At 33.9% G+C, this 11,485-nt stretch overlaps 1 protein-coding gene across 1 annotated transcript; it reads left to right on the top strand.

Moving 5' to 3' along the window:
• Positions 1-2,908: 2,908 nt before the first annotated feature.
• On the top strand, positions 2,909-10,967 carry LOC100791801 (coatomer subunit gamma-2). The gene is made up of 18 exons (XM_003537824.5): positions 2,909-3,152; positions 3,648-3,745; positions 3,850-3,900; positions 4,031-4,144; positions 4,245-4,445; positions 4,526-4,627; positions 6,450-6,557; positions 6,637-6,870; positions 7,131-7,381; positions 7,498-7,669; positions 7,756-7,911; positions 8,023-8,073; positions 8,217-8,357; positions 8,440-8,637; positions 8,740-8,871; positions 8,954-9,127; positions 9,324-9,563; positions 10,437-10,967. The coding sequence occupies exons 1-18, from the start codon at positions 3,107-3,109 to the stop codon at positions 10,629-10,631; spliced, it is 2,664 nt and encodes an 887-aa protein (XP_003537872.1). The 5' UTR covers positions 2,909-3,106; the 3' UTR covers positions 10,632-10,967.
• The last annotated feature ends 518 nt before the right edge of the window (positions 10,968-11,485 follow it).

Here is an 11,485-nt window from a genome sequence, read left to right as displayed (position 1 = left end):
TGAAAAAGAAACATGTGTTGTTAGATTCTAACGATTAGCGGTGCCTGTTCTGCATCTCAGAGGAGGAAACAACAATTCATGTCTTCTTCTCTTGCAAGGTAGTGGATTATGCATGGAAAGTTATTTATTCTTGGGGCAATTATTCCACTGTTCTGCTTTTATCTTCTGAGGCAAATTTCCGGCAAAGCCCTTGGCCATATTGCAAAAAATTGTCTAACCGATTGCTGGTTGGATTATGTTCACTATGTGTATGTGTACCTTTTTGGGTACATCTATTGCTCTTCCTTTTACAATATATATATATATATATATATATATATATATATATATATATATATATATATATATATATATATATATATATATATACACACGATCGATAAAAAAGTATCAATAAGCAAAAGGGTTATTAATGTTGAACAATGATAATAATAATATCAATGAAGTGAGACAAAGTAAAAATGAGAGTCCTAAGAATTTTGGTGAAGACAAAAAAATGTGGAATTCTTTGAAGGAGAAAGGTTGGGACATTAAGTGATGAGATAGAATGCTCTTTTCCTCTTAACCTGCATGTCACATTAACCTTTATAAATCATATAAACTTTTATTTTTTTTTAAAAAGAAATTAATTGGTGGAGACAAAAATAGATTTTGTGGAAGCAAAGCTTTCCAAGTTTATTTTGATGATGTCAAAGACTCAAGTCAAAAATCAAGAGTCAAACAAGTTTCAAGAATCAAAGAGTCGTTCAATCAAGATTCAAGTGAAGTTTCAAGAGAAGACTCAAGATATACAAGAACTTCAAGAACCATTAAGATAAGTATAAAAAGATTTTTTTTCAAAATATTGAATAGCACAATTTTGATCAAGAGAATTTTTCAAAAAGAAAAATCTTTTACAAAAAAGTTTTACTCTCTGGTAACCGATTACTATAAGGCAATAATCGATTATCAGTAGCCAACATTCTTTTCAAACTGATTTACAAAACTATAATCGATTACCATAATCATGTAATCGATTATCAATGTTTTAAAATGTTAAATTTCAAATTTCAAGAGTCACAACTTGTGATAAAACATTTTCAAATCATTTCAAACTTGTGTAATCGATTACACAATGCTTGTAATCGATTATCAGTGATTCTAAACGTTTGATTTTTTAAATTTAAACATGAAGAGTCACATCTGTTGATGTGTAATCGATTACACTATGGTGGTAATCAATTACCAGTGACTTGTTTTGAAAAATAAATTATCAAAAGTCACAATTCTTAAAGTGACTTGTTTCTGAAGATTTTTTCAAAAGTCACAACTTTTAAAGTGACTAGTTTTCAAAAGAGTCACAACTTTTAAAAAGTGACTAGTTTTAAAGAAATTGCCAAGAGTCATAACTTTTAACTTGTTTTTTCAAGAGCCATCAAATGACTATAAATATGTGACCATGACATGGATTTTATAAAGAGAACTTTCAGATTTCTTTCATTCATTCAAAGCATTCTTCTAAGAGTTTTTTGTTCAATACTTTTTTTATTCAAGAAAAGTTCATTGGCCAAAAACTTGTGTTATTCTTTTTCTTCATTCCTTCTCCTTCTTGCCAAAAGATTCAAAGGACTAACTGTATGAGAATTCCTTTGATTCTTCCTCTTCCCTTTAAACAAAAGATTTCAAAAGACTAACCGTATGAGATATCTTTTGTTTCCCCTTACAAAGATTCAAGGGACTAACCGCCTAAGAATTCTTTGTCTTAACACATTGGAGGATACATCCTTTGTGGTACAAGTAGAGCGTACATCTACTTGGGTTGTAATACTGAGAACAAGAGATGGTACATCTTGTGGATCAGTTCAAGTGGAGCGTACATCCACTTGGTTGTTTAAAGAGAACAATGAAGGGTACATCCCTTGTGGATCTTTACTGGTAAAGGATTTTACAAGGTTATTGGAAATCTCAAGAACCAGTGGTTGCTTGGGGACTGAATGTAGGCACGGGTTGTTGCCGAACCAGTATAAAAACTTGTGTTTGTTTTCTTCTTCCCTACACTCTTTACTTTTCCGCTGTGTACTCCTTTATTTCCACTTTACTTTTGTCTAAGTTATTGTTTCTATTTTTTACTTTCTCATAACTTAATAGTAAAGCCTAATCGAATCTAGTAACATTAAGAAGGATAAATTTTTAATTAGTCAAGACACATTCATAATTAATTCAACCCTCCTTCTTAATTATTCCGAGATGACTTGATCCAACAAATTTAAGTAGTGAATGTTCTCATTGAATCAACCTTTAGTCAAGGAGATGATGTAAATGTGGATAAACTTAAATGGTATTTGATTTAAATGATAAAAATAGAGAAAATAAAAGTAAAATATTTTTTAAAATTAAAATAAAGTGTAAAAAACATGAATCTTACTAAAAAAAAGTATAAAAATCCTCTTTAATATTATTTTCATCCTCCCTTCCCAACACTTACGAAAGTTTCATGAATCTAAAGACTAATTTTCTTTGGATATTACTTACTCCATGTTTAAGGTTGTATTTTTTTTTTCTTCATTGGTAACAATGACTAAACTTGTATGCTGTCTTACACAACAATATTGCAAAAATGAGACACTACTTAATCACAATAATAAGATTTATGGTTTGCCTCCCATACATGTAGAATATATATGGTCTATAGATGTTATAAAAGAAATATGGTTTATAGAAAAAAGTGAGTTTATACATACGTGTGTATTAATATAATTATTTTAAAAATTAATAAATTTATCATTATATAATGTGATTGGATAATTGTATTGGTGTATAATTTTTTTTCTTAAATAAATAATACTATTAATTAATATGCACATATATGCAAGAGAAATAAAGCTGTAATAATAAATCCAGTGATATTTACCCATCGAGAGGGTAACACGGTAGGATACAGTGGGTAGTATCCACCCAATCTCGTACTCCAACTACAAAGCCCTCCTCTCTTTTCTGTTCTGTTGACGAACCATTCTTCTTTTTCTTCTTCTCTGTTTGCAACAAACTTGAGTGGTGCACTCGCATCAGTGCAGAGGCACCTGCAGAGTTGAGATTGTGCTCTTTCCAGATCTCGTAGATTCCGCACATGTCTCAGCCACTCGTGAAGAAGGACGATGACCGCGACGACGAAGGTGATTCTTTCGTTCTTCTGTTTTTTTTTTTTTTTTTCTCTTTGGCAATTCGATCTGCTATCTGCTGTGATTCTGCTCCGCGTTTAGCTCTTCCTTTATTGACACTGCTGGATCACTCTCCCTCACTTCCAGATCCAATGTTTAATTTCGCTTTCCAATTGCAAATGCCATAGGATTTGCACAGATCACAATGCTTGGATTGGATTTGAACTATAACTTACCTCTCTCATACATTGTCAGTTTATAAACTTTAATTGATACAGGCGTATAGTTTTTGCAATGCATATCATCAATTATGTGTGCAAATTGCAATTGCTTGTTTAAACAGGTCTATGGTGATGAGTTGATACTTGATGGATAATTTAGATTTTTTTTTATAAGTTTTTTTGGTCCCCAAGTCAGGCTGGTGAATTGTTGTTGTGATGAGTCCAGCTTGTATTATAAATGACTCAATGCTCATATTAATAAATGAATTCTGATTGTTTTGGTTAACAGCTGAGTATTCTCCCTTTTTGGGAATTGAAAAGGGAGCTGTTCTTCAGGAGGCCAGGGTTTTTAATGACCCACAGCTAGATGCTAGGAGATGTTCACAGGTTTTTCTTTTACCTTTTTATTTTTAATTGATCTTATGTTTTCATTGTGTTATTCAATGGTTGAATTTGACATTGCATTTGTTTGTGATCTTTTTCTTTTCCAGGTTATCACAAAACTTTTATACCTATTGAATCAGGGAGAGACATTTACAAAGGTCAAGAGGTTTTCCTTTGTCTTTTCTATTTCATAGAGATTTGTGGTTGTTTATAGAATGGCTTTGCAGAATTATGTTAGAGTTGTTATGAATCTCTTTTCAATAATTTGTTCTTGTTGTAATTTCATAGACCGAAGCCACAGAAGTTTTCTTTTCTGTGACTAAGCTTTTCCAGTCTCGAGATCTTGGGTTAAGGAGAATGGTCTACCTGATCATAAAGGAACTCTCCCCTTCTGCAGATGAGGTTACAAATTCTCATGACCAGTCAGATTCATGAATATGGTCTGTATATTACAAACAGAGATTCTGACTGTTCTATCTCTTTTACTTTACTTTTTTAACAGGTTATCATCGTTACAAGCTCTCTCATGAAGGACATGAATAGTAAGACTGATATGTACAGGGCTAATGCTATTCGTGTCCTTTGTCGTATCACAGATGGAACTCTCCTTACTCAAATTGAGCGATATCTGAAACAAGCTATTGTAGACAAGAATCCAGTCGTTGCAAGTGCAGCCCTGGTTAGCGGCATTCATATACTCCAGGTATTATTAAAATCTATTGGTAATTCCTTATCTCATATTCCACATGTGTTGCCTGCTTATTCTATGTCCCCCCTTATCAGACAAATCCTGAGATTGTAAAAAGGTGGAGCAATGAGGTTCAGGAAGCGGTTCAATCAAGGGCAGCTCTTGTGCAATTTCATGCCCTGGCATTGCTGCACCAGGTATGTTGCGTTGTGTGAATGGTTTGATGTTGTAGTTTCTTGGCAAGCTTATCAAATCACAATCCAAATCATGAATCGATTGGTTAATTTTTGAATCATGAATCATAAATTTATCGAATTCTAAGATTAAAAAAACATCAAAAATAGCTTTTAATATATCATATAAATGATAAATGATGTGTAATACTCAATGTAATAATTTTAAACTAAAAAATCGCCGTAAGTCTCACAAAACGAAATCACAACTCATACTCATACTTGAGTATGTGAAACCTTTAATTTAGAAGATAAAAAGAAAAGCAACGGAACAACCAAATATAGTGCATAAAGAGAGAGTGACAGTGTGAAACCCAATTTCAGAAGAATAAAAATAGATATCTGAATAATCAAGTAGTGTGTGTTAAAAGATGTACCTTCAGTTCCTTTTCATTTAACAGTCTTAGCTTATAAAACATTTCAATTTCTTTTATAAGTAGTAAAATTAAAGTAAAAAAAAAAATGAAAATCAATGAATTGTTGAACTGTGCGGTTCATATCGGTGATACAGAAGCATGCCAATTCATTCATGTATTTCAGATTCGTAGTTATCTGTGATTCATCACATCAATGAATGACTAGTCAAATATTGTGATTCAAATCATGAATTGTAAGATTCCAGTAATTATGTTTCTTGGTGTACTAAAACAAATATTCTACTAAAAAACCAAAAACTCTGTTGACCTCTCAGATCATTTAGTTAATCAGTGCTGCAATATAATTCATCAGCCACTGGGATAAGTGCACCTTTTGCATGGCCAATTTTATTTTTATCACATTTAAAATTCATTGAATATTCAGTATGAACTTGTCTTTTGTTACTCTGTTAAATCTGTTAGATATAAAAGTTTTTCACGCGACTTCAACCAAAAACTTAAGCTTTTGGGGTAGATAGTTCTTGACATGGTCTCAGAGCTTCTATGACCAAGTAGTCCAAAGTTTGGTCCTTATTGCCGCCAATTTTCTGAATAAAATTTTAATTGCAACACAACATAGGCGGGCTTCTGCATTGTTCACATTTTGAGCCCAAAGGGCTCTTGCATAAAGAGTGTATTAGATTCATTTTTGTTGGTATCTACTTGTATCATTTGCTCAAGACACCTGTGACTTTTTATTTTTAATTATGAATGTCATAAATTTTGTGTAATTTTTATCATTTTTGAGAATTTATATGTATATATAATAGATTATATAAACCGTATGAAAAATTTCAGAATAGTGGTCATCCCCTGATCTGCTGTCTTGCTATAGTGTTTTTTGGGTCATCTGCTACATGCTACTATCCGAGATTGATAGCTATGCTTTTTTATCTAAAGGATTTGACTTCTGTATAAGCTCATTAAGTAAGTGATTTTACAAAAAATAAATGAAAGACAACACTTCTTGAAATACAACTGCCGAAGTTGATATTGATTGTTTGGTTTCTTGTCCATCCTATGGTTTTATGCCATCTCCTGTGACTGAAACCTTTAGCAACTCCTATTCACACTCTTTGCTTCAATTACAACAGTATTTTCTAGTGGCTGCATTGTGAAAAGTTTTGCTATTACTTAGTTTTACAAAGGTTTATATGCTTTCAAGCTCTTGTGGTAAATACGTAGAAATTTGTCTGCATTAGTTGTGTATAATTGTCTTATGGAGTTACTGTTTGAGCATGATTATGATGGAAATTTGACATCACACAATTTTGATTTTACCTTCTGAGGATCCTACTTCTATTATGATAAAAATAAAATAAATTATAAAGAGTATTGACACTGACACATGGTGGCCTACAACATTGCAGATACGGCAGAATGACCGACTAGCTGTTAGCAAGCTGGTTACCAGCTTAACCAGGGGAAATGTTCGCTCTCCTTTGGCCCAATGCCTTTTGATCCGTTATACAAGTCAGGTGTGTTTTCCTTTTCTTAAGTAGCTCTCACTGAAACAGTATTTGTTTGCGTAATCTTTAGATAGCATAATATCTGCAGGTAATTCGGGAGTCAGGAAATAATACACAATCAGGGGACCGTCCCTTCTATGATTATCTTGAGAGTTGCCTTCGTCACAAGTCAGAGATGGTGATTTTTGAAGCTGCAAGGGCAATTACAGAGCTCAATGGAGTAACTAGCCGAGAATTAACACCGGCAATTACTGTTCTTCAGCTCTTCTTAAGTTCGTCCAAGCCAGTCTTGAGATTTGCTGCTGTCCGCACCTTGAACAAGGTTAACCTTTTTTAATTACTTAAATTGCAGTGAAAATACTTTTTCATGCTCTTGTAAAATTTGACAGAGGATATATGACAGCCTCCATTCTGAAGTGAGCATTTTGCTTTCTTACCTGCTAGAATTTTGGGGAAATTGATAGAGAATCATAAAATCTTTTCATTTTCCTTAATATAGTATTGTAGCTAATGTCATAAGATGTGTTGAACTTGATCCATACTTTTATTTATAATGGTTGAGTGTGGCTTTGAACCTTGCAGGTGGCAATGACACATCCGATGGCAGTCACTAACTGCAATATTGATATGGAAAGTTTACTCTCTGACCAGAACCGAAGCATTGCCACACTTGCCATTACTACTCTATTGAAGACAGGAAATGAATCAAGTGTGGACCGTCTTATGAAGCAGATTACAAATTTCATGTCTGATATTGCTGATGAGTTCAAAATTGTTGTTGTTGAAGCAATAAGATCATTGTGCTTGAAATTCCCTTTAAAATATAGATCTCTGTGAGTACAAGTCATTCTATAGGTTTCTTTCCCCCCAGAAGTTACATATTTCATTTGAATGTTTTTCCTAGATGAATGGTCTAAATTACTGGTTTCTTTTCTGTTATTATTTTCAGGATGAATTTCCTAAGTAACATTCTTAGGGAAGAAGGTGGCTTTGATTACAAGAAAGCAGTTGTAGATTCAATTGTGATTCTTATTAGAGATATCCCTGATGCTAAGGAAAGTGGGTTGCTTCACCTTTGTGAGTTTATTGAAGATTGTGAATTCACTTATTTGTCCACACAGGTAGTAATTTTGGTTTTGTCCTTTGCCATTTACTTTGTGTGCTTCTGGATTTTTATCTTTTGGTAATTTTTCTCTCTATCCCTTAGATACTGCACTTCCTGGGAGTTGAAGGACCAAAAACTTCTGACCCCAGCAAATATATTCGTTATATTTATAACAGAGTACATCTTGAGAATGCGACTGTTAGGGCTGGTGCTGTGAGCACATTGGCAAAGTTTGGTGCTGCTGTTGATGAATTAAAGGTGCTACTCCCCTCTGTTTATTAATTATTTTCTCTAAATTTCTCCTAGACTTTTATGTTTTTTAAGGGTGATATTTCGACTAATGTAAAATCTCCTAATTACACTTTGCAGCCCCGCATATTCATACTGCTAAGGCGGTGTCTTTTTGATAGTGATGATGAGGTGAATTTCTGTCATATCTTACAAGGCATCTCTAAACTTAATGTGCTTTATGAAATCATACAATTTGCAACTCTAGAAGTGTGTAAACTTTAAAGCTGTTACTTGCTTTGATTTATATCTGAATGATTTTGATTTCTTCACAGGTTCGTGACAGAGCAACGCTTTATCTGAACACACTTGGAGGTGATGGTTCAGTTGTTGAGACAGATAAAGATGTCAAAGATTTCCTCTTTGGGTCATTTGATATCCCACTTGTCAATCTGGAGACTAGTTTGAAAAACTACGTAAGTTCTCCTTATTTTATTTTCTTGCTTTTCATTGGTTAAGGTCTTATGGACATATTGCATGTTTTTAATGTGAATGCAGGAGCCTTCAGAAGAGGCTTTTGACATTGATTCAGTCCCCAGGGAGGTCAAGTCTCAACCTCTTGCAGAGAAGAAAGCCCCTGGTAAAAAGCCTACTGGTTTGGGTGCTCCTCCTAGTGGTCCCCCATCTACCGCAGATGCATATGAAAGGCTGCTTCTATCCATTCCTGAGTTTGCAAACTTTGGGAAGCTTTTTAAGGTTATTTGACTCAATTCTTGTTTCATAATTCTATAATTTATATCTTCTTTCCATATATACTGAAATATGTATTATGTATTCCGATGTTGCTTTTCTTACCAGTCTTCAGAACCTGTGGAGCTTACTGAAGCAGAGACAGAATATGCAGTTAATGTTGTTAAACACATTTTTGATCGGCATGTTGTGTTTCAATACAACTGCACAAACACGATACCAGAGCAATTATTGGAAGATGTAATGACTTGTATCAATACTTTGCAATTTCATACTATAATGCAACTCCAGGTCTTCTGTATAATTTTTCCCTCTATTCCAGGTTATTGTAATTGTGGATGCATCGGAAGCAGAAGAGTTCTCTGAAGTGTTCTCAAAGCCTCTCAGATCTCTTCCTTATGATTCGCCTGGGCAAACATTTGTGGGTTTTGAGAAGCCTGAGGGATTGTCAATTGCTGGAAAATTTTCTAACGTTCTGAAATTTATTGTTAAAGAGGTACTGGTCCCCTTTATCCTTGGGACGCATTGTGGTTTTTCTTTGTGCTAGCCCTAGACCCCGGTATATATCACAAAGCGTATATTTCAAGCATGGAGCTTATTTTATTTTTCTCTGGCAGGGAATTTTTGGAAAATAAAACAATAATATTTTTGTCGAAATCTAATCACTGCTTCATGTATTGGATATTGACCAGGTTGACCCAACCACTGGTGAGACAGAAGATGATGGCGTTGAAGATGAATACCAACTAGAGGATTTAGAGGTTGTCACCGCAGACTACATGTTGAAAGTGGGAGTGTCTAATTTCAGGAGTGCATGGGAAAGCATTGGCCCTGACTGTGAGCGAGTGGATGAATATGGTCTTGGCCCCAGGGAGAGTTTGGCTGAAGCTGTAAATACCGTCATTAATCTTCTTGGGATGCAGCCTTGTGAGGTAAGCTAATGATGTCAATAGCTGCTTTGGTAAATGTTTGTTAGGAGACCAGACCCATTATATTAAAATGGTTGAGTCATTTGTACAATTTTTACTGCAAAACAAGGTATTGTTTTGTTTATTAGATTCATTTTCTGCATGACTTATTTGAGAGCATAGACCAAAAGTTGACATTCTCTTTCCCCCGCACAAAATTGAGGTTTAATATTGCTCATGTGCTTTTGCAGTGGATGTATATAGACTTAGTCAACCTAATTCCTTTGAAAAATTTGAAGTTTAACTTTGTCACATTGCTAAACTCAAGCCACATAGACACAGCATGTAAAATGCTGTTGACATGTGCATGCACACATTCACATAGAGGTTCTCCGCTGACCTGAATTAGAAAATATTCTTAGGTGATTTGGTTTGGGAGTAAGATACCTACTCTTATGGCACACAGATCAAGCCCAAGTGTTGAGAGTTTGATATTAGTTACATATAGCAAATACGTTTGGTGCATATGAAAGATTTTAATGCTCTCACCCAGCCTAGTTCCTTTCAAAGATTTTGAAGTTAAGCTTTGTGACATTGCCAAAATCCAGGCACAAGGACGGTATGAATGCATGTAAATGCTATTGTATGTCCAGAGAACATAAAAAAAGATTATTAGGTGCTCAAAATTTTGTCATATCTGAATCTGATATTTTCTAGACGTTTAGCCTGTAATGGTGCCATTGAGCTGCAAGAGATTTCTCTATCTTCATAACATCCAAGAATTTTTCAAATGAAAAGAATAGAGAATCTTTAACCAGTGCCTGATCATTAGTAATTCAAGGCTATTTTCGGGGAAGCTGATATCATTCTTGTAATTTTTTTGTTCACTATTTGCAGGGAACTGAGGTAGTCCCGCCCAATTCAAGGTCACACACATGCTTGTTGTCAGGTGTATTCATAGGAAATGTGAAGGTTCTTGTGCGGTTGTCTTTTGGACTTGATGGTCCAAAGGATGTTGCGATGAAACTTTCTGTCAGATCCGAGGATGAAACTGTCAGCGATACAATCCATGAGATTGTGGCTAGTGGCTAGTGCACTCGATCAAGAAATGTTGACTCAACTCGGCCTTTCTTTTTGTTACTGAGATTGGAGTTTAGCAGCCTCATAGATAGCCGTGTGTAAAAAGTATTGCAAAACTGTACACTTCTTAATATATGCAATTTATTGGTCACCCATTTTGCATGCTTGTTAGACCGGCAACAATACTTTCCAGTATTACGTTGGGTGTGTTGGAGTAAACTTCAATGGTGATGATTATACTTTTCATTTATTTGTAGCAACTGTAATACGAATTTTGGGGATTTGCATATATTTGTTTTTTTTCAATGATTTGGATATTTGTTAAAAATAACAATTTTTAGTGCAAAAGATGTCACTATTTTGTGCTTTAAATCCTACGTTTTTCTGTATGATTGGGATGCACTATAGTTCAGTGGTGTAGATGTACGTGTGCTGCCCGCAAGAGCTTCACTGTAGATGTTTGGGACAGTTTATAATATAAAATTTCAGCTATTTTTTTATAGAAAATAAGTCGTTTCTAAAATAAGTTGGATGTCTGGAATTCTAAATTAAATTTAGAAAAAAAATTCTTTGAAAATTTGTAGCTTATAAGTATTTTCTAACAGTTTATTTTTCCTTTCAGATATTTTTATACTATTTTACTATATAAAAGGTGATTTTTTTGTTGCATCCAAATGAAATTAATTATTTTCGAGCCAATTTTCAACAAAATTATCCAAACAAAAATTGATTATAATTATAATCAATTATAAGAATAATCAAGTATACATATAATCAATTATTGAAATAATCTAATTTTCCCAGCCCAAACACATTCTTAAACACGATCAAGGTTATCCATTGCATGTTTCAATTTATATAACTAG

This window comes from Glycine max, chromosome 11 (assembly GCF_000004515.6).
Source record: "Glycine max cultivar Williams 82 chromosome 11, Glycine_max_v4.0, whole genome shotgun sequence".
Classification (NCBI taxonomy): Eukaryota; Viridiplantae; Streptophyta; class Magnoliopsida; order Fabales; family Fabaceae; genus Glycine; species Glycine max.
The sequence above is the reverse complement of the archived record's forward strand: the minus strand, read 5'-3'. Positions and strand labels throughout refer to the sequence as shown.